Source organism: Scardinius erythrophthalmus (assembly GCF_964197995.2).
Source record: "Scardinius erythrophthalmus genome assembly, chromosome: 8".
In the NCBI taxonomy this organism is placed as follows: Eukaryota; Metazoa; Chordata; class Actinopteri; order Cypriniformes; family Leuciscidae; genus Scardinius; species Scardinius erythrophthalmus.
Window position 1 is genome coordinate 16,709,250 of NC_138228.1, and position 24,469 is coordinate 16,733,718.

The 24,469-nt window shown below is 36.8% G+C and overlaps 2 protein-coding genes across 5 annotated transcripts; one reads left to right on the forward strand and one right to left on the reverse strand.

The window, feature by feature from the left end:
* The first annotated feature begins 285 nt into the window (after window positions 1-285).
* On the forward strand, window positions 286-7,318 carry prrt4a (proline rich transmembrane protein 4a). 2 transcript variants are annotated; one of them, XM_081373156.1, is made up of 4 exons: window positions 945-1,002; window positions 2,232-2,286; window positions 2,515-2,658; window positions 4,618-7,318. In XM_081373156.1, exons 3-4 carry the CDS (start codon window positions 2,520-2,522, stop codon window positions 6,528-6,530), a joined length of 2,052 nt encoding a protein of 683 aa, XP_081229282.1. In that variant the 5' UTR covers window positions 945-1,002; window positions 2,232-2,286; window positions 2,515-2,519; the 3' UTR covers window positions 6,531-7,318. The 2 variants fall into 2 exon arrangements, with proteins under 2 accessions (XP_081229281.1, XP_081229282.1); XM_081373155.1 differs by lacking the exons at window positions 945-1,002; window positions 2,232-2,286 and adding an exon at window positions 286-335.
* A 609-nt stretch (window positions 7,319-7,927) lies between these two features.
* Window positions 7,928-23,481, reverse strand: impdh1a (IMP (inosine 5'-monophosphate) dehydrogenase 1a). Of its 3 annotated transcripts, XM_081372027.1 has the most exons (16): window positions 23,201-23,481; window positions 22,564-22,662; window positions 19,746-19,794; window positions 17,395-17,496; window positions 17,234-17,308; window positions 16,888-17,094; window positions 15,603-15,690; window positions 15,321-15,520; window positions 14,143-14,233; window positions 13,899-13,994; window positions 12,275-12,418; window positions 12,013-12,157; window positions 10,987-11,130; window positions 9,908-9,991; window positions 9,635-9,651; window positions 7,934-8,898 (listed from the first exon to the last, which is right to left on the reverse strand). In XM_081372027.1, exons 2-16 carry the CDS (start codon window positions 22,659-22,661, stop codon window positions 8,804-8,806), a joined length of 1,635 nt encoding a protein of 544 aa, XP_081228153.1. In that variant the 5' UTR covers window position 22,662; window positions 23,201-23,481; the 3' UTR covers window positions 7,934-8,803. The 3 variants fall into 3 exon arrangements, with proteins under 3 accessions (XP_081228151.1, XP_081228152.1, XP_081228153.1); XM_081372025.1 differs by lacking the exon at window positions 9,635-9,651 and having other exon boundaries at window positions 7,928-8,898; XM_081372026.1 differs by lacking the exon at window positions 9,635-9,651 and having other exon boundaries at window positions 7,928-8,898; window positions 17,395-17,529; window positions 23,201-23,460.
* Between the last annotated feature and the right edge of the window lie 988 nt (window positions 23,482-24,469).

Here is a 24,469-nt window from a genome sequence, read left to right on the forward strand (position 1 = left end):
CATCCAGAACGATGAAGAGGGACCTGACCCTTCTGACTGGCCAAATTTTAGTAAGCAAGGAAATACTGACCAGTCACTTAAATCTTCTGCACTGGTAACACTGCAGCCTTTTCCTTCTCAGACCAGTACAGAGTCCAAGACACCAAATGCTTGGAATACACCTCAGACTCATGCTGAAACAAGATTTCACACCTACCAGACACTGTGGAAGTCCTCTAGTGCTACCCAAACACCATATGCCAGAGGAACCTTAGATGGTACCACTTTGCCAAGAGGGCTGATAGACTATATGTGGCCATCTGAAGAAACAAAGGATTTGACAGATGCTCCTACAGGTAATCCAATTAATGATACATCAAAGCCAACTCACTATGTCACGACAGAACTTGATAGCGTGTGAAAGTATCTATTCATAAAATAAATGCAAGACACATGTATTTCAATGAACTGATTTTCTTTTTGTTAAAAAGACCAACTTAGACCATGATGAATTTCATTGTTGGAGGTTCATGCTGGTCTGGTGCTGATAACACAGCATTAAGTTAAAGGAGAAATCCGGTCAATTTTAACATTGAGCTCATTTTTTTGTAAATTTGGAGTGCTGTCAATACAGAGAACAACGACAAAAATCGGTGCTGCCTACACCGTGTTATCTTTTTAAAATTTGCACCCTGTTGACTTCAATGGGACAAGTTTTAAACCTGCTTTTAGCCTCTTAACATCCTTGATGTGTCATTACAAGTGCCCAGCTAATGTGAGTGATTCCTTCAGAGTGAACACGGGTGAATCTGACTGCAGTAGATGTGAAAGATATTAATAAAAATGATGTTATTTCAGCCAGCGCACATACCTGTATTTTCTTCCTGTTTTCGGTCGAAGCCCATAGTAATCGATTGTCGAGTTCACGCGCGTGATCATAGGTAACTAAACCTATGCGTGTGAACTCGACAATCGATTACTATGGACTTCGACCGAAAACAGGTCAACAGGAAGAAAATACAGGTATGTGCGCTGGCTGAAATAACATCATTTTTAATCATATCTTTCACATCTACTGCAGTCAGATTCACCCGTGATCACTCTGAAGGAATCACTCACATTAGCTGGGCACTTGTAATGACACATCAAGGATGTTAAGAGGCTAAAAGCAGGTTTAAAACTTGCCCCATTGAAGTCAACAGGGTGCAAATTTTAAAAAGAGGATAACACGGTGAAGGCAACACCGATTTTTGTCGTTGTTCTCTGTATTGACAGCACTCCAAATTAAAATTGACCGGAGTTCTCCTTTAACTGCTGAAGCTAGAATGCTTAAGTAAAGCTGAAATATCATTTTCAACAACTAGTGTAGCTTAAAATAATTATAATTATTACAGTCAGAGTCAGATGTTGATTCATTAAGCATTCTGTTGGATTTTGTTCAGTAAAGGATTTGTCAGACTGATTTGAACTGGTATCTCATCTTATTAAACCGGCTTATATAATTTCTTTGGGAATTACACTATACTTGGTAAACTCTATGTTTTGATTCACAAATCACAAAAAAGAACCAGCTCATTTGAGTGTTCGTGAATCAGATTACTCTGGTGATGCTGCATGCTTAGGAATCACTAAAAAGAACCGATTCATGAGAGTCATTTGTTTGTGAATCAGACTGGTCGCATGGTATGTCTTTGATTCACTACAAAGAATTGTCTCTTAAAGGGTTAGTTCACTCAAAAAAATGAAAATTCTGTCAGTAATTAGTCACCCTCATGTTGTTCCAACCCCGTAAGACTTTCGTTCAACTTCGGAACACAAATTAAGATATTTTTGATGAAATCTGAGAGCTGGCTCACTCCATAGGCTGCTAGGTATTGCATCTGCCAGCCCAGAAAAATTAGTAAAGACATCGTTAAAATAGTCCAAGTGACTTCAGTGGCTCAACCTTAAGTTTGTCAAGCGACGAGAATACTTTTTGTGCACAAAAATAACAACTTTATTCAACTATTCACTTTCTTCCGTGTGGGCCTCTGATGTGAGTTTACGAGAGTGCCTCGACGCATGCGCGAGAACTGAGAACTGATGCAGAAAAATGATTGTGACATATTTTAAATTGAATAGAATGTGGAAATTTTGTAATAAAGGGATATCGGTATCATTGCACTTCTACTGCATTTATTTGGTAATGCTGTATTGGCATAAAAACGTCTGTATAGTGTCTGCATTAATGGTGCATCCACTTTTTCCTCAAGCTGCAGTGAAAATATCAGTATTCCAGCAGCGAACAAGCCGTTCATCACTGCAGATGTGAGTGGGATACAAGCCCTCTAGTGACTCATTGGGAAACTGAATGCAATTTACAGTTTTTTTGTTTTGTTTTTAAGCTGTTGAAATTAAAGTTTAGCTGAGGTTAATGGGTAAAAAATGAGACCAACAGCAGGTTAAATGAAATGGTAACTTTTTGAGCTACAGTAGCATTAGCTCTCAGTTCCTCTTTTTAAAGAACAGGTTTCTAATCTTCTCTTTCTCTCCCAGACAGTATGACAAAGCTGACACTCAATATGACAAGATCTGACCCTGAAAGAGAGGAGCGTGAGGGTCTTGACCAAATGATAAAGGAACAAAATAGCAAATCGACCACCACTGTGATCAAGGTCACTAAAACCTATCCTGAAGCAGGTATTGAAGCCTTCATTGTCAAAATGACCTCTATTCTAACACATACTGGCAGAGCACAATGGCTTTCCAGTGCTTTACAAAGCTTCTGAATTTATAATATATACTGTAAGACTCAAGGTCTTCGATATGCTCCTTTATCTGGTTTCATTATTATTGCATACAGTATATAATATAACCTGTTTCATCATTTTAGTCTCTTGTGAGGCTATTCTTTTTAGACTGCACGCAAAAACAAACATACAATGTGGTACTTGTAGTCCGATTCACACACAAATTACACTATGACGCAATTCTTTTTGGTGAATCAAAAACAAAAAAAAAATTCAAGGAAAAGTCACAGCTTTCTCATAATATAATATAATATAATATAATATAATATAATATAATATAATATAATATAATTAACAGCAAAACTGCTTTCAACATTGATAGTAATAATTTTATCATTATTATAAAATGCTAATTCAGATTTGCTCTCACAGGATTAAATTACATTTTAAAATATAAATAAAAAATATATATTTTAAATTAATGTTTCACAATATTACTGTTTTTACTGTATATTTGATCAAATAAATGCAGCCTTGGAAAGCATAAGATATACTTTCAAAAACATTAATATTAATTAATATATATATATATATATATATATATATTAATTAATATTAATGTTTCTTATATATATATATATATATATTAATATTAATGTTTTTGAAAGTATATCTTATGCTTTATATATATATATATATATATATATATATATATATATATATATATATATATATATATATATATATATATATATATATATATATAATACAATTAATTAATATAATTATTATTTAGAATTGTATACTGGGCTAGGTATGGACATTGGCTGACTTTGTTTAGGTAAATAAAGCCTTAAATGACTATTTGTTTATGTGACTGAAACAAATGTTCATGAGAAAATTACAAAAATCTCTTCCTGTGAACAAAGGTCAATCATTCAATCTTTAGAGGGGAAACTTAAGCCAGATCCTCTAACCTTAATTAACACATGCCAAAGGACCAATGCTGACTCAGAGTTTCAGCTCAGTGTATTCTGGATCATTACTAGTATAGAAAAAAATCACTGGTATTTCATATTAATCAAATTACCCTGCAATAAACAACATAATGCATTTTGATCAACAATAAGCGCATGCTATTTGTAAAAAATAAAAAATAAAAAGAGGCAGTATTCAGAAACACATACTTGAGAAGGGCACACTTGGGCATATTTATCTGATGTAATGTCATGAAAGTGTGTCAGTTTCTAGTTTTTAAATAGTCAGGGTCAATGCCCTCTTATCTGTGCCGTATGTGAATGTGTGTCAGGGATGAAGTGTGCGACCCATTTACAACAGCCTACTTCCAAATCTCCCCTAGCTAATTAACATAGTCATTGTTTTATATACTTTATGGCTGATGGTGTATTTTCTTAAATTAATGCTTAAAGCCTTTCATACTGGAGAACGTAATCTACTTACCTGTTTTAGATTTTTAGATGTATTTGCTTCGAGATACAGGATTCTCTTTGATACATCAGTGTGTGGTTTGTTGTTCTGTGTTTTCTCTGTGGTTTAAATACCTCTTGTGCTGTTTCAAGTGTAACTTTTTTATATGCGGTAAAAAAACTAAAACTAAAACTAAAAAATGCATAAGCTGCTTGTGGAGAACATTAGCTTTGTGTTTTGTGAGTATAACATCATGAGTGCATAAACAGACTTTAAAGCTGGATTACATTGTCAGACTCAATTTTTTACTCTGACTAAGGTATAATAATATTATATCATCTATATTGTTTTGCACATTAAAATTTTTTACATTTTTTTTTTGTCACTTAAAAAGTTTAAATATAATATACATCTTAAAGTAAATCTTCATAAATCATACATCATAAATGCATCTTAAAGTAAACTTTATGTTGTATTTCAGCATCTCCAGGTGGCGACTGGCGTGAGTCTTCCACACTTCCGGACTGCAAACTATTTGGCATTGGGATCTGTCAGTCACCTGCCTCTTCAAAGAATCATGCTCCAACTAACAAAACTCTGTCCACTCCACCTCCTGTTTATGAAACCACACCCCCTGGTGTCATAACCCCACCCCTCGAAGCCCTGACTCCGCCTCTGTTAGTCCCTTTACTGACTGACTGGAATGCTGCAATGGCAACATGGGGCCTGGCCTGGGAGTTACAGGTATACGGGCTCAGCTGCGTGTTCTCGCTTGTGGCTGTGCTGTCTGTGCTCAGCCTGATGTGTTTGCCGTTGCGCTGGCCCTCTGGATGTGCCCACTTCAGCCTCCTCCACCTTCTCCAGCTACTGACGGGTTCCAGCCGAGCTCTGTGGCTCCTCTACGATCCGTACGGCCAAAAAGAGCGGCTTCCCGTTGTCTGGGCACGACTGCTTCACGAGGCAGCCTATCCCTGTTTAACGGCATCTTTTGGCCTACTGCTGCTACTGCTAACTGCTCGCTCTTGTACCCAGCTACTTTCCCAGAACACCCTGCAGCGCAGCACCTGCCTGTTGGCTGCCCTAGTGCTGCTGCACATAGCGATAGTGATGGCTTCCATGGCAATACTGCAACTTTTTCCCACCCTGCAAGTTGTGCCTCTATTACCGCCTGCAGCTTTCGTCTTTATGTCCTCTCTCCTGTCATTCACGTACCTGCTTCTGTACTGCTGCGCCCGGCCAGACATCAAGCACATTTACCGGCTGAACGAGAGCTCTCCTGAGCGGCCATCATGCCACGCAAGCAGGTGTCCATTCACAGAGGCACAGATGTGGGAAAGGGCAGCCAGGGCTGGGGTGTTCTCTGCCCTCTTTCTCTTAGCATGTGGCAGTCTCCGACTCTATGCCATGCTCAACGCAGGAGGGCTAACCGGAGGGGTCATGGTTGGCCTGATGCCCTGGCCCTGGTGGGGATTCCAGCTCAGCTGCCGAGTGTGTGAAACAGGGGTGTGTCTCACCCTCGCTCTTGTAATCACTCACCCCCTTCTGTGTTGCGGAGTGCCCCGTTCCAAACCTGGTGGCTGCAGCTGGTTCTTCAAAAAGCAACCTACAGAAGGAACCACACTGGGAAAACCCACCATCTTCTCAAGTCGGTGTGGCTGGTCACTACGGCCCGCCGAGAAGCTGGGATTGTGTGAGGGAATAGTACGGCGGGAAAGCGAAAGCGTGCCTCTCTACACGTTGGTGGAGCTTCCGCACAGCGAATCTGGAGGTTTGGACCTCCACTATCCCAGCAGCCCTCAGCACGTGTCTTCCACACAGCTTTCCCACACCGCAAAGAAGAGCAAAGAATCACATGCTTCCTCCTTTGCCAGCTTGGACGCGGACTCCACGGCAGATCTTCGGCCCCCTTCACCCATCGACCTGCGACGAAGCATCGACGAGGCCTTGAACAGCGAGGCCCTGTTCCAGCATAGCCTGTTCGGCTCCTCCAGGCTCTCTCTTAGCACACGCGGACCCCCGGATGGACAACCCTGTCGGGGAATCTCCACTGACCCCAGCCTATACCGCACTGCCTCCTGTGGGGATGTGGACCCCGCTACTGTACCCAACCGACCCAGGCAATGGAGCACTATATCTGGAAGGCCAGCTCAGGCCTCGGTCCATTGCAGTGGGTTAAACTCAGCACAGCAGTCTCAGAGCAGCCTACGCAGGGACTCTCAGTCTGGGCAGCAACTCCACAGACGATACACAGTCTTGGGATCTACATCCTCCAGAGGGAGCACGGATGTGGAGGCAACTTCTCATGTTGATGAGCTTGCCGTTCAGGCTGAATTCATCAACGTCTGCAGGCAGATAGATGCTCTCAGTATCAGTAGTGATACGATCGACCTATGAGGGAAGAAGTCTCAGAATCAACTAACCCAACACCCTTAAGTAATTTCAGCCCTAACTACTCCAATGTACAGAACTTTTCTTAAGATAGATTCTGAGAGGAAATTGCTGTTTTAGGAGACATGACAGGGACAAAACGACAAACAGCAACCACTGAAAGACCGATGTTCTTTCTTTATCAATGTGAGAAACTCCCTGAAACCAACATCCCATATTTGACAAATCACATATAATCTTGTTGAAATTGCTTGACTTGATCAAAAGACTTTACCTTTCAGCAATAAAGCTAGCACTTACAGTACGAACATGTTTTATGATGAGTCTTTGGCTTTGCTATTACAGCATGGATCACCTAAACACTCATTTGGCAACGTTACTACTGTATAGAGACACATTCTTATAGAACTCATTTGCATTTCATTGCAGCACTATCATAACACACTTATTTGTGGCAGCTTTGTTACTTGGGTAACATTTTGTTCTGGAATGAGGCCTACGTGTTCTGCTTGAGCATAGACTTATGGGAAAGATGTCATTAGCAAAAGGCAGTGTGAAGATAACAATAAAAAACAGAATCAATTTCATTTTAAATACTAAATGCCAATTAGTTATTTTGTGTACATGTCACATAATCTTATTGAAATATGTTTATCTGCCAATTCACATGCAGCATATTGTGGCTATGTTCGGAATAGCATGCTAGTATACGGCTTGCGTTGTTTCTGCAGTATGTGAATTTTCTGTACTATGCATATAATAAAGGTCATGTGACAACAATGTAGCAGAGCCTACTACAGAAATATTTTTGTTGTTGTTGTTTATGTATAATGCATATTTTTCACATATATAAACTGCACAGTATGCAGCAATATGCTAGTAGTCCATTTTGAACATAGCCTCCGTCTACACAATAAAGTGCTTCGTACCCTGTACACATAATGCCTCAGACATATTGGTGCAAAGATACTGCCCTCTGTTGGTTGTGGATGTGTAATAACATGAAGTTGTGACAGCTTATTCCTTTTCTGTATTTTTTAGTGCACATCTTTATGATTGACAGCAGGAGCTCAACATAAAAAGTAAAAGACTAACAGACAGAGCAGCTTATATTCTCTAAGATCATCTTACTGTTCACAAATTATTATTATTATTATTTTTTGCAAATGTTTAAGAAATGCCTTTTCTCTCTGTGCTTAGTAAATGACTCAGTGGCTGCTTCTCCTAAATGACAATTAAGTTTTCTTAATTAGATTTCTCATAATGCTTCTGTCTTCATAAAAGTGTATGTAATTTAAATATACAGTTTAAAATATAAAAATGTTGTTAAACATTTAAAATATTTAAGCAAAGTATTAAAGACTGAGACTGATCCTACAGGAACACAATAAGAAACAAAGTTTATAAAACTCATTCTTTATTTAAACTGTATTATATTCAGAATGACAACACAGCAGTCTTCAAACTACAAAATGGAGCCCAAATTTGAAAGTGTCACTTTCAAAGCAAATGCTTTTTACTGTCCTTCACTTCTGGCCTTGTAAAATCTCAATTGCTTACTTTTATATACTGTAAAATGTTTAATATATCTAAATAATGCAAATGTGTGAAACTATGAAAATAAACTTTAAAAAATGAGCAATGTCTGTCTAAATTATTGACTAGTGTAAGGCGAGTAACAGTACACAATCCCTGATTTTAAGGCTGATACTGATAATCTGATCCATTAAATAACATAGCTCTAGTGCTATGTGACTAACTGGATAGTCTGAAAAGCATTGTGACACAAGCAGCCTGCAAACTTGCCCTTCTGGAAAAAACAAATACATTTAACTCATAACACTCCAATGTGGTATACACATGATTTTCTCATATACCATGACAAGTATTATTGCTAATAACCCAACAAACAACTTTAATTAGAACGTTTTGAACAGGACAGTTTTGACAAAACATAACATATATACCACATACCGTATCAGAAACCTTAACAGACACTCTCTCACACATATACACACATGTAGCATCCTCATATTTCAGATGGTGTAGTACATTCATAGGATTTTGAAAATAATCTCTCGATTGCCAAGTCTAATTTCTTACAGGTAGAACCGAAAAAAGATTAAGAAAATCAAAACAGTCCATAGTACATTCAGTACTGTTGCTGGCTTTTATTACAAGCAGACAGTTATTATTATTAATTTGATTTTTTTTTATGTTGATCTAAAGTCAAGAGTCATCAGGAAAAAGTACAAGGGTGAGGATAACAGAAAAGACGTTTAGCTGCTGTGTTTGGTGACGGCTGGTGACGGGACATTGGGTCCTGCTCTCATATGCCCCCTGCCGCCCGGCTCAATATAACCGCTTCTCATAACTGCCAGAAACAGAAAAGAAATATTAATTAGCGTTGTTATATTGTCTAAACATTCAAAATGATAGTCCAAATTAAGGGTTTTTACTAACATATTATTAGCACCGCCAATTAAAGGAAAAGTTTGCCCAAAAATTTAAATAAAAAGCACCATGGAAGTATCATAAAAGCAAAGAACAGACTAAAATTTAAATCCTTATTCAGCCACATATTTAAATGTGCATCGCAATCGGTTACGAGACGCATGAGTTCTCATTGGCCTCACAGACGTCAAATCTTTGTTGTGTCATATTTGAATAACTACTTAAATTTCAGTCTGTTCTTCATACAAATTTATCATAAGGCATCAGAAGATATTAAATATAGCACACAAGTCAGTAAGATCAAGTGAAAATAAAGAGTTATATTTTTATAAAGTTTTGAAAAATCTATTTCAAATAAATGTTGTTTATATTCGTCAAAGAATCTTGAAAAAATGCATCAATGGTTTCTACAAAAATATTAAGCAGCACAACTTTCAAAGTCCCTTTCAAAGTCAAGTCTCAGAGAGTGTTAAGAGTACATAACCACAGAAGGACACTGGGACAGTGGTTTGTCTCTATGATGCGACAGCAAGAGGAAACTAAAATGGTCTCATTTTATGCCCACTAAAGAGTCCAGACCTTACCAGTGTTTACAACACAATCCCCTCCACCAGAACTCAACGTTATTATAAGAGACATGAGGGATGAGTACTTACATGGCACAAAAGAATATCTATGGTGACAGCATAAGAGAAAGGAAGAGAAGACATTTTCACATGTAAACTCTACTTTTCCATGACAACTTAAGAAGGGATGGTCTAAGGGTCTCTGGGAGGAATTGCTAAACTTTTAGTGTTATGTTAATGATAAGAATCCTAAGGACGGGAAATGTGTTTAAAGCCATTATTTTAAGGGCATGTGCTGTGAGGAAAGAGACACGAACATGGTATGTCAGGTGGGTGGGGCTAAGTGAGTGGGTGGAGACTTACGAATGCAGTCCATGAACTCCGCCCTCAACCTGAGCAGACATTGTCCTCTTCTCAAACTTCAGCTCTCCGGAGTACATCATCGATCTAAATGTAACGAAGGTGAGACTTAAACAGATATACATAAAAACAGAAATGATACTTTTTTGTGTTGGAATTTGTTTGTGGAATTTGGGGCAAGACATATTAAAGAGCTTGTCTTTTTCTATATAGCCAGTAACCTTTATTCACTGTAAAAAAATTAAATAAAAAAAATAAGTTGCTACCTTAAATTTTTAAGTACAATCAACATCAACAATCATTTCAACTTAAATTACATTAAACTGACCTTAAATATTAGTTGAATCTTATATAACTTAACACTATTATTGTTGGTTTAACTTAAAAAAGCAAGTAACCTGGTTGCCTTAAAATTTTAAGTTAATTGAAATTAGAAAATTGAGTTAATACAATGAAGGAGATTGGTTTAATCAACAGAACCTCAAAATATTATGTAATCTGAACCACATAAATTAAGTTGATTTGACAAAAGAAAAAAAATTGTGATAACAAATTAAAAAAAATTACAGTGTGGAAAAGTGTTTAACTTATTTTGGTGAGTTAACCAAAAATGAGTCAAAATCAGATACCATGGATGAAAGCAATGATGATACTTTCAGAATGAAATGATGTTTGAGACAGAAAATACTGCAGAAATATTAGCATGACTGAAGACACAGTGAACCAGTGATATTTATAATTCAAAAGAAGGGGATGTTCTCATTCCAGAGAAAATTACTGGACAATTTTTTTAGTGCAGAATGAGTATCAATATTTTAAGTTATTTTTTTCCAGAAGAATAAAAATACTTTTCAATGTGTATATCTACTAAAAGTTGTCCATTTTGGTCTAGAAAAGACAGACTTGTGTATGTGTATATCTGCTAAAAGTTAATTTAGTTAACTACCTGCTAGAGTATCCCTAAAAGTGACTAATATACAGCATATACTCACATATAGATGGCCTAAAAGCTAATAAATATGAATTAAAAGACACGTTTGTCAAGCTTGTCAGATGTCTATAAGAGAAAGAGACACTCTTACCGCAGAATGGACAGACTCTTTGCACCGATATCCTGACAGCCATGTTGAATTCCAGCGATGAGGTATGGAACAAACTTGTGTATCGAGCCTTTATCCTGAACTGAGCCAGAGACTCCCTGAGCTACCTTCACTTTATCACCTTCACTGGAAAACACACACATACACACACACACAACCCATTATATACTGCATACAATACAAAAGTTTTAAATATAACAGATGATATGTATATTATTGAGGTGTTTCTTTAAATATGGGCACTTTTATGATTTTTACTATAAACTTTTTTATTTTTGTGAAGGTCACATTAAAATAATGCTTTCATCATTTATTTTTACTTTTTTACTATTTATGTATAGTTTCAGACCTAAACTGTAAAAACTTAAAATTAATAAATTGTTACTATAAATTACTACAAGACAGTCAAAAAGTAAACTAAAAATAAGTATAATAATCTTTCAAAAATCAGCCCTGTCCATTTATTTTGGTATCATTTCCTCCACAACAAATATTTTGCCCCTATTAAAATGAAATTTGATGCATGTGATATATGAAGAAAATAAAGAAATCAAGTTAAATACAATTTATATTTATTTATAATTTTAAATATGAATTGTTACTATGAAATATGATAAATAAAGTCCAAAACAGAGTTAAATTACCATGAACCATTTCAATATTTATTAATTTATTAATATTATATACATTTTTCCAAAAAAAAAAAAAAATTGTTTGTATTTAGGAGCATTAAAATGCTAGTGATAAAATTAGTCTTAGCAAGACAAAGGAATTAAAAATGTAATTTCCATAACTCTCATTTCCACCAGAGGATGCTGTTAAACACATTTGAGATGTGCTGCAAATGACACTGGTGAAAATGTTCATGACTTTCAGAGAAAAAAACGAAATGTACAAAAAAAATAACAACAAAAAACTGTGCACAGAGCTAAAATGTATTGTTTTTATAATTGAAGAGACACTTTATTATTGTACATGTGCAGACATCTGAGCATAAGACTGGTTTACCTGAAGTAACGTTTCTGACTGCTATTGTTTTTCTCCATAGCATCCAAAGAGCCCATACCACGGTACTTCTTCAGTCGTACACCATCTGAGAAAAAATACTCCCCGGGTGCTTCTGTGGTTGCCGCTAACAATGACCCCATCATAACTAAAATAAAACAGGCCGAAGGGAAGGGCATGGTCATAGACATTAAAATGTAGGCAAACAAATCCCAGCCATTAATAACAATGATCGTTCAGGCAAATCACTCAGATAAACACACACCTGTGGATGCTCCCAGCGCCAGGGCTTTGACAACGTGCCCAACCGTCTGAATGCCACCATCTGCAACAACTGGAACCCCGAAGCGCCGGGCGTACTCAGCCACCTTATACACAGACGTGCCCTGTGGTCTCCCACACGCCATCACTAATGATACACACATATATATTGCTAAATAACTTCTCATTAATTTCTCTTGTTCTTAAAGGGGGGGGTGAAATGCTATTTCATGCATACTGAGTTTTTTACTCTGTTAAAGAGTTGGATTCCCATGCTAAACATGGACAAAGTTTCAAAAATTAAGTTGTACGTTTGAAGGAGTATTTTTGTTCCAAAAATGCTCCTTCCGGTTTGTCACAAGTTTCGGAAAGTTTTTTTCGAGTATGGGCATGTGTGACGTCAGATGTGGCGGAATTTCCTTATATGGGTCCTAAGGGCACTTCTCACAGAAGAGCGCGCGCGCGCACACACGTAGACCAGAGCAGAGACATTCACTGACGAGAGCGAGAGAGCGAAATGTAACCAAAGTGTGTTTTTGGTTGCCAGGGCAAGACATCCCTGCACAGATTACCAAAAAAAAACAGCATTAAGGGACCAGTGGATGGAGTTTATTTTTACAGAGCATCAACGGAGTTGTGCAAGTGTTTTTGTTTGTTCCCTGCATTTCGAAGATGCTTGTTTTATAAACAAAGCCCAGATCGACGGATTTGCAGATCGTCTAATGCTTAAGGATCGAGCAGTTACAATGATAAAGGTTCGCGGTCGTGCGTTGGAACCGCAGGCGGTGAGTAAAACTGCTTCAAATGTCTCTGTGTGTTGTTAGCTCGGCGCGTTAGCACGGCTTTAGCTCCGCCCACACGGCACGCCTCCAGCCGCTCGTTTTTTTTCGGAAAGACTCGGTACAGCCTATCTTTCTTTTATAAATATAATAAAACTAAAGACTTTTTGGAGATATGAAGGATGCAATACTACTCTATAGGTACTCAAGATTAACAGGAGATTGAGTGAAAATGAGCATTTCACCCCCCCCCCCCCCCTTAACAAAAAAATTAAATTAAATAGATAATTGCTATCCCAAAAACCCTAACCCTAAAATAATTTAGTATATGACCACATATACACATTTGCATTGCTATATAAATAAGGTCATTCTTATAAATGTTTTCTAGAATAAATTAAAATAGAAATATGGAAGCTTGTTTCCGCCACAGACTAAAAAATAAATAAGGTAATTGCGACTTTTCATCTCACAATTTTTGCATCTTGCAATTCTGACTTTATAACACTCAATTGCGAGTTATAAAGTCAGAATTGTGAGATATAAACTTGCAATTCAGAGAAAAAAACTTTTTTCCTCAGAATTGGACTTTATATCTCACAATTCTGAGAAAAGTCAGAATAGCAAGATATAAAGTCGCAATTGCATGTTATAAAGTCAGATTGTGAGATATGAACGTGCAATCCTGACTTTTTTTCTAAAAAATAATAATAAAATAAAATAAAATAAAACTTTGTTCCATTTTTCCTTTAAAGTATATCCTCATAAAGTTATTCCATATTTAATTAACTTCTGGGCACTTTCCACGGCAGTTCTGTCCTCCTAAGTCAGTAAGAAGTGCACACACACCTTCCTGTGTGATGCAGATGGATCCACAGCCCATGCCCACTCGTAAAGCATCAACACCAGCATCTATAAGATTCTTTGCTTGAGCAGCAGTCACCACTGCAGACAAGAGAATGAGAAACTGAAGAGAAACTTCATTAAGGAAAATCAAGTCCATGCACAATCTTCAATACGTCTAATATCACTTCCCTCGAGCTACCCTCAGTTTATAGAAAACGAAGCACCAGAAAGGGCAGAAAAGCCTCACCGTTTCCTCCCACCACTTGTAGTTCTGGGTATTTCTGTTTGATGTAGTTGATCATACTGATTTGAAACACAGAGTTCCCCTGAGAAGAGTCCTGGGACAGAACAACAGAAAAACCATGATATATCATGTAGGGTTAAGAGCTAGGAGGTCAAACACTGTGTGTATTTATGTAAGATTTTTGACACAATTTTACTGTCCGAGATCAATTTAGAAAATTCTAAAAGATTTCTTTCAACCCTGCCCTAATCCACCTGCTTATTAATTTCCTAGTTAAGACAAAAAATTGATTAACTTGTTCAGGTATGTTTGATGTCTGTCTTGAAGTCTGTCCTTCTACTTTCAAATCCAAGCAATAAAATCAGATCCATTGTTCAGAGAATTAGATCAATATTTGGCAAATACACCAACAACACCTGTTACTGCGTATGATGACTGACCTGCAAATTTGTTTGACCAACTCAGGATCTAAGCATTGATTGACCCTTGGCTCAATACAAAGTATGCAAACTTAAAATCTGCATAAGCGATGTATATGGTTACACTACCATTAAAATGTTTAGGGTCAGTAATTTTGTCTATTCAGCTTATGCAATGCATTTAATTGATCAAAAGTGACAGTAAAGACATTTATGATGATTATGTCACACTGAAGACTGGAGTAATTGCTGCTGAAAATTCAGCTTTGGCTTCACAGAAATAAATTACATTTTAAATACCGGTAGATAAAAAAAATATTTCAAAATTGAATTTTTTTTTTTTTTTCAGCCTTGTGAGAATATCTTGAAAAAATACCAATGGTATTGTTAGCTTTGCATGTGTTTGACTGTAAGCAAAGTCTCCACTGCATGTGCTCTGTGTGTGTTTGATTATCATTTACCATATTACATGCTAAACAAGTTTTAAGTCATCTAATGTTTGAAATTTGACTCGCTGATGCATTTTATTTGCTTAAAAGTGAATGTTTCTCATCTACTTGGGTGCTGCCAAGTTTGCATCTCGCCAGAACAAATGATGGATTTCTGCATGAGAAATTGAAATTCTGATTTTAAGTTCTGTTGCAGTTGTCCAAATTACAAGTTGAATGGAATGCAGCAAATGCGCTGCAGGAAGCTAAATCTCCAGAAATAGGACTGAGTACTGCTAAAGTTTAAGGTCACCCCATTCCCCTTTGGACCCACCAGAACTATCACATCCACTCCAGCCTGCATGAGCAGGTCTAGCCGGTACTTATCGTCCTCTCGGGTGCCGATGGCAGCGCCACACAGGAGCTGTTTGCGAGAGTCTTTGGAAGCTAGAGGATAGTCTCTGTTCTTCTTTAAATCGGTACGAGCTATTATAGCTACGAGCTCATCGCTGTCATTCACTATAGGCAGTTTACCTGAAAGAGAAAAACAGGAATGTTATCAGCAAGCTTGTGCTAAACATCACAACACAAACAGGACGGAAGTTCACGCTCATACCTTTTTTACTGCGCTGTAAGATGTCATTTGCCTCTTTTAACGTTACACCCGCTGGAGCAACCACTAAATCTTCTCGTTTTGTCATTGCCTGGAGGATTGAAGATGAATCATTCAGAAACTATTATCATTCATGGATATTAGTAGCAATCAGGACTATTAAATGTTTAAGGACGACATGAACCCAAAATTGACCCTATTGCACTTTCTTAATACATATACCTGTTTTATTATGATTTGATTCATCAGTGATCAATGATATTTTACATTCTAGAATATTTAAAAAAATATAATCTTTCATATACACTACCATTCAAATGTTTGGGGTCAAGATGTTTTGAAATATTATTGCAAATAAAAAAAAATGATTTTCTATTTAAATATATTTGAATATTCAATTTATTCTAGTAATGGCAAAGTTGAATTTTCAGCATCAGTCTTCAGTGTCACACGATCCTTAAGAATTATGCTGATTTGCTGCTCAAGATACATTGTAGTTGTACTCAAGTTGTACTGCTTAATATTTTTGTAGAAACCGTGATGCATTTTTTTCAGGATTCTTTGAATAGAAAGTTCAAAAGAACAGAATTAATTTGAAATATACATTTTGGGTAACAAGTCTTCTTTACTGACACTTTAAAACAATTTAATGCATCATTGCTGAATAAAATTAATTAAAATCTCAGAATTGTATTAATTTCTTTAAAAAAAAATGTAGTGGGCCCAAACTTAAGTCAAATCTTAATGGATCAAGTTCTGCTCTACATTCAGTTTCACTCAAAAGTGCCAGTTAAATGAATGCTTAGATTATGAAACATCTAAATTATAGGCTCTATGCACGATAGCTTCCACGTTTTGTCTCAGCCCGCCCAGTTACATCCGGTGCTGCGTCAGAAGCCGTTTTTGCATTAGGTGGAGATAATGGCAAATTACACTCTCTGTTTACAAGAAATTCCAGCGGTTAACGTGAATGATGTTAACAATATTGTGAGGCAGTTAACTGTCACAAATATGAGTAAGAAAGAGAAGTTCTTTAAATTAAAAATTTCGAGCTACATCGACAACTTTGAGGGTGAGTATTCTCTCATATCACGCGAAATCCGACTAGCGAATCAGTTTCTAAAATCGTTGTCTCCGTTTCTGAGAAAATGAATTTTATTAAAGTGAATTGTCCTATAGAATGCGCTATGCGGAAGTAAAGACGCCGGCTGAGATCCTACCAGAAATATGTCAGCAGCGTTCGTGCATATGCCTATTCAAGTTAAATTAGACCATTTTAATCACAAACCTCCTCCAGTGGCCTGTCGTAATCTTTCTCTGACAGGAAGTCGATGTCTCGTGATGTAACGATGCCCACCAGCTTGCTGCCCATCTTGCCGGTTTCAGTAACCGGGATGCCGGAGAAACCGTGCCGTACCTTTGCTTCAAACACATCACCGACAGTGTGCCGTGGACTCATCACTACAGGGTCCGTAATGAAGCCCTGCTCAAATTTCTGCCAGCGTGACAGATACAAAACATATTAATTATTGCCATTTATAAGTATATTTTGAACCCAAAAATCAAATAAGCCTGTGAATATTACTTCAAAAATTGATCAGATTTACAAAATTCTCAACAATCATGTGACTGACCTTGACTTTCCGGACCTCGTTGGCCTGGAACTCAGGTGTGCAGTTGTGATGAATGATTCCAATTCCACCCATGAGCTACAGGACACAGCAGAGAATGACATAGAAAACCAATCGCAACTTTGTTGGATTATATATATATAGTTTCTGTGAGTGTTACTTACAGCCATAGCGATGGCCATGGAGGACTCTGTGACTGTGTCCATGGGAGAAGAAATGAGTGGCGTCTTCAGGGTTATCTTCCGGGTCAGAGCAGAGGTCAAATCCTGACATCATAACACATGACCGTTACGAAAAATCTAAGGGGGCAAAGTGTCTATGTAAACCGACATGAGAGTAATTCAACTAATTTATGATACTTTTGGACCTCGACATAAGAACTGGCTCACTGACAGTGCCTGCTTTTTTCTCCACAATTTCTGTCACCGATTAGCCTGGTAATACCAAACTCTGCTACTTCGCTTTGCTTCGTAGACAGAGTCTGGCATGGCATAATTGAAAAGCGTTTTCTTTCTCGCGTGGGGGGCGCTTGTCTGAAGTTTAAAATCATTGGTTACCCGTAAGCCAATCACATAACGTTTGGTTATGAGCCGCATCTAACTTCCACTGTAAACACATGTATGATGCGAAAACAAAACCATCGAGTGAAATACCGGACTGAACATGGCTGTGAGCGACTTTTGCAGATTATGTGAAGTAAATCTACGCATCCACGGTACAATCAGCGTCTACGTCACGGCTCTCAGCCCGCTCTCTGTTCGTTGATTGGCCCGCTGTTTTCAGGCCGGAGGAAAACGGAAAGCTATGACGCTGTCTCAGACTGAGTACAGAAGCGAAATGAAATTGAGCAGAAGTATGAAGTCTGACGTAGTCAGGCTAGTCACCGATGGGAATTTGAGTTCCTCACTTAATATTCGGCAATATTGATTTGACTGCACTGACACTATTGGATGAGAACTGAACTGAGCTGGATGATTACATCACTGTTTTCCACAGAGCTGTTTTATTTATTGATGAAATGAACTCATTCAATGATCAATTAACTTTACACAGTTCGTGAACTGAATCAACACTGAACTAAATTCAGCTGAATGATCACTGTTTGCTATTGTCTTTTTAGAGCTGCTTTACAGCAGAATTGAATTCTGTTTGCATCATTGGTGTCCTGTTTATCACTGCAGAGCTGCTTTGAAGCAATCTGTATTGCATAAAGCTACAGTATATATTAATAAAGGTGACTTGACTTGAAGTCTGCTACTTCGTGTATTTCAAAATGACCTTTTGTGTTTCATGAGAGAAATAAGATTATACAGGTTTGGACCGGCATAAGGGTGAGCAAATAAGGACAAAATGCCATTATTGGTTGAACAATTTCTTTAAAGTAAACATTTACAGTAGCCTACAGGGAACTGGGAAGTATTGTTATTGTTAACTAACACTGAAACTATTAAAAATGTTTCTTTAATTGAAATAAAGCTGAAATAAAAAACAAAATCTAAATATTATGAAAAACTTAAATGAAAATTAGAAATGTTGCCTTGGCAACTAACTGAAATTAAATAATTTGAAGTTGAAGTACTAAAATGACAAAAAATTAAACTTAAATAAAAAATAAAATAAAGCTAAATAGAAATATAAAAATGAATAAAAAATGCACACAAAATTATTCAAACTTAAACGAACATTTAAAAAAAAAAAATTCAAAATATTAATTAACTCTAGAATATATAAATAACACTAAAATAACACTGACTCAGAGAGTCCCGCCAATTGATTTCTTTGAATTGTAGCCTAGACACTGCCATGTCTTATTTTTCTTCCTCTCTAACACCTGCGTCCCCATCATTAGCCGTAGCTCAGCATAATTCTCAGAAGTGCTTAAAGAAATCACAAACAGCGTTGTGTATCTGCGTTTACATCAGCAGAAAGCGAATCCACCTGGTCTACTGGGAAAAATCCAAACACTTTAACTAGACTCCTAAATTCCCAATTACACAATCACAAAAATGTAAAATAACACCACGCACATGCCATAAGCATACACACAAATAGTCCTGCAAATATCCCTAAAAACCCTAAACCGATCTTATAAGAAATTAGCATTATTTAAAAATATATATATATATATATTCCCAATTAAATTGATGTGATTTCCAGTTTAACTAAGTTATTTGCTAATAATCTATCACTGGAAAGAAATTGCTGCATCTTTAATTAAAAATGTGTTTAAAGTTGTGGCTCCAAGGGAATTGATTGATGTTTGTTTCGTCCTTGTCTCTCTCACACACACACACAAGCTTCACTGCCTGTGACAACATGCCCAGCACACCAGGGACTATATGGATGCTAACACAGCCATGTTAACACATACTGTCCTTTGCAGATCTTCCGCCTCATTGATTGTTGAAGAGCTCTTTTTCCATCGACAGAGTGATAAAAAATGATCCTTTGCACTAAACGGTCTACTAATACAAGTGCAATTTGTCATTAACCTCTGCTAAGCATTGGTACTCACCACTTCATCAGATGTGAAGTCAATGAAGCCAGGCAGTATCAGGAAATCACTGAAAGAGGAACGGCAGATGGCAGAGTTAGGCAACAATGACCTTTAGATCAGCAATTTATGAATCAGAACATTATCAAAATTAGAGAAAGATTATAGAAACAGTCAAATCTGTGTCAAAAAAGGGAAAACACAGAGCTGGTTTCACAGACAGGACTTAGATTAAGCAAGGAGTAGGCCTTAGTTAAATTAGGACATTTAAGTCCTTTTCTAAAAGTGCCTTAGAAAAAAACATTACTGGTGTGCATCTTGAGACAAATGTCAGTGCAAGTTGCTTTCAGTACAGACAGGTCAAACATGCATTTTAGTCTGGGACTAGGCTTAAAGGGATAGTTCACCCAAAATGAATATTTTGTCATCATTTACCAATTAATCTGAGCTAATTTTTCCTGCTGTCTATGTCGAAGTCTCAATATATTTCAGATATCTTGAATATATAAATGAGAGCTTATTTTACTATCTGTGTCTGTCAAAAATTTTCATTTGTAATTTGCAATTAATTCTGAACACCATGATTTAGCTTTTTCAAGTGTGTTTGGTTTGGGTTAGAGCACTTTTAGATACACTTACACTTTAGAACTGGAGTTTATGCCCTGACATACATAAAATAAATGTTTTTATTTTGTGTCTGTACAGTTGCTTTTGAATAGCTGCCTATGATGGTCTTATTGACCTGCGAACATCACAAACGTAATAGTAATTTTGTTTGTATATGTAAAAAAAAAAAAAAAAAAAACACCAGCATGTTGAAACTTTGCATGCATGTTCATGATGATAAATGTGAAAAAGTCACAAAATATCGAGAAAAAAAAAAGGTTTAATATTATTTCAGGTAGCTTGAAAAAATAAATGATAGGTAATTTTTACCATCTGTGGCTAACAAAATATTTTTCTTTATTGTATCTGTATTGTATTTTTCTATATATGTTCATGATAATAAATGAGAAAAAGTCACAAAATATCAAGAAAAAAAAACATAGGTTAACCAGTATTTCCAACAACTAGAAAATCTAAACGGGTCAAATTGACCCGCAACATAACACAAGGGTTAAGTCTTGTCTGTGAAACCAGGCATAAAACAAGCATAAAACAAACCAAGGTTGATTCAGAATTATTGCTAGTTTATGCAAACATGACAGCAATGTGTGTGACTGCTATGCGCTACCTTTTGAACCTTTTTTTTTTTCTTCTTTTTTCAAAGAAATTAACTTTTATTCAGCAAGGATGCATTAAATTGATCGAAGTTGACATAAAGACATTTATAATGTATAATTTTGAACTGTCTATTCATCAAAGAATCATAAAAAAAAAAATCTTGGTTTCCACAATAATATTAAGCAGCACAACTGTTTTCATCATTGATAACAAGAAGAAATGTTTCTTAAGCACCAAAAGAGCATTAGAGACTTTAAACATTAAAAAAACATAAAAAATCCATAAAAAGAGTCCAAAATTTTGAACAATAGTGTAAGCCGATTGATTATTGTGATGCAGTGCATGAGTAAATGAATATTTTCGTGTTTGCCTGTAGCATGAATACTTTGAGTAGCCGCAAATAATGCACTTGTATGTGTACGTCTCTGATCTTGTCAAGGAGGAATTCTATAATCTACTTAAGGTGTGGCGTACAGAGACGTCCTGTTAATGTTCTTAACCGTATCACCAATGTCACACGCACACACACGTAGCCTCTTTCTAGCCTATAGCAGCAGTAGTGTACTGAAAAAGTGTGGGCAAACTAAAGAGATTTAGAAGAGATTTAGGTTAATTTTACACAGACACTATTCAAAAGTTTAAGGTTGGTAATATTTTTTTATGTTTTTGAAAGTCTCTTATGCTCACCAGGCCTTATTTGATCAAAAATACAGTAAAAACAGTAATATTTTACAGTCAATTTAATACATCATTGCTAATGCTAAATAAAAATATTCATTACTGACCCCAAAACTGAAGTGGCACTTGATAAACAAAAGCATGTTATTAATGTTGTTAGGATCTAACTTCAGTTAAAAGCACTGTGTATCATGGCTACTATTAGAAAGTGTTAAAACAACTACTTGAAAGCACAATAATGTTTTGATAGGGACTGGATTTATCTGTCTCAGGAGGATGTGTGAGAAGAAGGCATAGTTCAGTGTCCCATCCCATGTGGCCTAACGCTCATAAAACCTCCATTAGACCAGATTAAACACTCCAGCCAGCATGATAAAAATAGACACGGAGACCACTGCTCTGTTAGCAAGGGTTTTAGAAGGCTGGGAAAGCACATGCCTGTATCCACACACAAACAGGCTCATTTAATGCAGTGGCGTACAGCATATAAAAAGGACTAATGTTCATAAAATCCCATGCTGTTTTTCTAATTGATATTAAAGCACACGGTGAGTATGATATTACATTAGGATCGTGAGTAAGAGAGGGACAAAAAGGACCACACATGCACTCTGATTTTGCATTGTCCCATAAACATGGGCTGCATGTGCTGGGACTGAGCACTTGAGCTCCCCGTTGCTATGGAGATGCACAGAGGGTTGCCATGGAGCTGAGAGCCATCTCACTGACAGATGTCCAGAGAGATGCCTACCTAGAGTGCATGTGTGTGCGAAAGTGAAACTACACATGATAGGACCTGCTTTGACATAACGCTGTCCCTGTTTGTCGATCTGACTTACTGTATGACAGTACGTGTGTGTGTGTACGCATGTCTCTGAGTACAAAGCAGGGAACCTAAAGGGTTTTTGTGCACATGATCCTCCTCTTTTAGACTTACTTGTATGTGAGACCATCACCGATGGCAAAGAGCTGCTGGGCGGTGAGTCCATCCTCTGGCACATACCCAGTTCCCCCGCTGATAAGGTAATCAGCCATGCTACAATCATGCACACACACAAAAGAGAGGTTGTAACACATGCAAATAAAATTTGGTTTCAACTTTGTCATGAGCTCATTGCACTGCCAACCATCCACTCCGCTGACAACAACATTGTCCTACCAATACAACAACTGACATGTCAAGCAGAGATAACAGTGTCCTGCAGTGCAACATGCAATAGTATAAATGAAAATACCAGATAGATAGACAGACAGACAGACAGACAGACAGATAGATAGATAGATAGATAGATAGATAGATAGATAGATAGATAGATAGATAGATAGATAGATAGATAGATAGATAGATAGATAGATAGATAGATAGATAGATAGATAGATAGATGCAAATAAAGCACAATAACAGGAACAATGCCTGGCTGACAGTTAAGCGAGATAAGAATCAAAAATACTAAATGGAAATGTATTCGAAATGAAAAGCAAGAATTCAAAATGACAAACTTGCCGTTCATTCTCATTGAGAAACATTCGGTTTATAAGCGCGTTAGTAGAAAAGCAAATATGAATGCACTTACAGGCTCGAGTACTTTCTCTTTCGGATTAATTATGAAAACACTTCCTTTCTTTCTGCTGAATATTCACCCTCGTGTACAGAACAGTATCTCACATGGTGACGGCTATATTAAAGTCCATTACATATCATCGCGGGGAACAGCAGTTTCTAGTTCCGTACGGCAGCGTTCTGAGGAGGGTGAATATGAAGCTGCTCTGGATGAGAGTCATGAGACGCGCAGTCCAGAGACCGTGTGTCTAGAGACCTTCAACTGTGCGAACTGAAGTCACATGCTAACTGAACACAGGGAAGAGGAAATTTGGGTAGTTGAACACTCCCCAAAGCTGTATATACTTTTTTTTTTTTTTTTTTATCAGAAATGTATATATACATTTCTAATACATATGTATTTTTAATACAAAACAAATATATATATATATATATATATATATATATATATATATATACTTTTTTTTTTTTTTTTTTTTTTTTTTTTTGCAATACCTAATTTTCTTAGTACGCCAGTTTTTGGTGTATTTAAAAGCGACTTTGTAGTCCATGTCCAACGCATAACATGTGCGTGCGTAGTACTTCCTGACAGACATCACAGGTTTTTTGCTAGAGAACTCCAAGTCGTTATTTTGAGTCGAAGCTTAAAGTATCGATTAAACCGATTCACAAGACCGATTTGAGCAATGCGTTCACGAATCGGACAACATATTCAAGCGGTTTTAGATTTATTTGCTGCATGCATACCTATTCACCTACTCTATCTATGTACTCTTTTTGTGAATAAAAAGTAGCCTACACATTTTTGAGTGTGTAGCAATAGAGTTTGGACATACTGTTAAGTCATAAAATTGCGTTTTCTTTGTGTGTTTTTTTGTTTTGTTTTTGTTTTTGTTTTGTTTTTTGCATGATGCATTTAAAAGTTAATTGCCAAAACGGATCTTTCTAAAAGTTCACATTGTTGTTGCAGATGGAAAATTATTATTGATTTTTTTAATCAGGTTAAAGGTGCACTGTGTAATATTTAGGAGGATCTGTTAACAGAAATGCAATATCACTGTACACCGGGGGTCCCCTTACATTGAAATGCGCCGACATGTTTCTATACAGTATCCCTAAACGGACAAAAGCGCTTCGTCACTATGTTGTCCTTCGTGCAAGTAAGCTAGCTAAAGTCGGCGAATAAAACACTGATGAACAACAAGTAACAAAAAATATTCGCAATAACATATCGTTTTACTGAATAATAAAGTAAGCATCATTTCTTGATTTATCCTTGTAA

Bases quoted from the DNA above. Each gene is read 5' to 3' on its own strand.
- prrt4a (XM_081373155.1), top strand. From the start codon at position 290: ATGTGGCCATCTGAAGAAACAAAGGATTTGACAGATGCTCCTACAG. The intron at 336-2,514 runs GTAATCCAATTA...TTTCTCTCCCAG, and splicing joins TTTGACAGATGCTCCTACAG to ACAGTATGACAAAGCTGACA. The intron at 2,659-4,617 runs GTATTGAAGCCT...GTTGTATTTCAG, and splicing joins TAAAACCTATCCTGAAGCAG to CATCTCCAGGTGGCGACTGG.
- impdh1a (XM_081372027.1), bottom strand. From the start codon at position 22,661: ATGGCTGATTACCTTATCAGCGGGGGAACTGGGTATGTGCCAGAGGAT. The intron at 12,158-12,274 runs GTGTGTGTTTAT...GTTTTATTTTAG, and splicing joins GGCGCTGGGAGCATCCACAG to TTATGATGGGGTCATTGTTA. The intron at 9,992-10,986 runs GTAAGAGTGTCT...CGTTACATTTAG, and splicing joins AAGAGTCTGTCCATTCTGCG to ATCGATGATGTACTCCGGAG.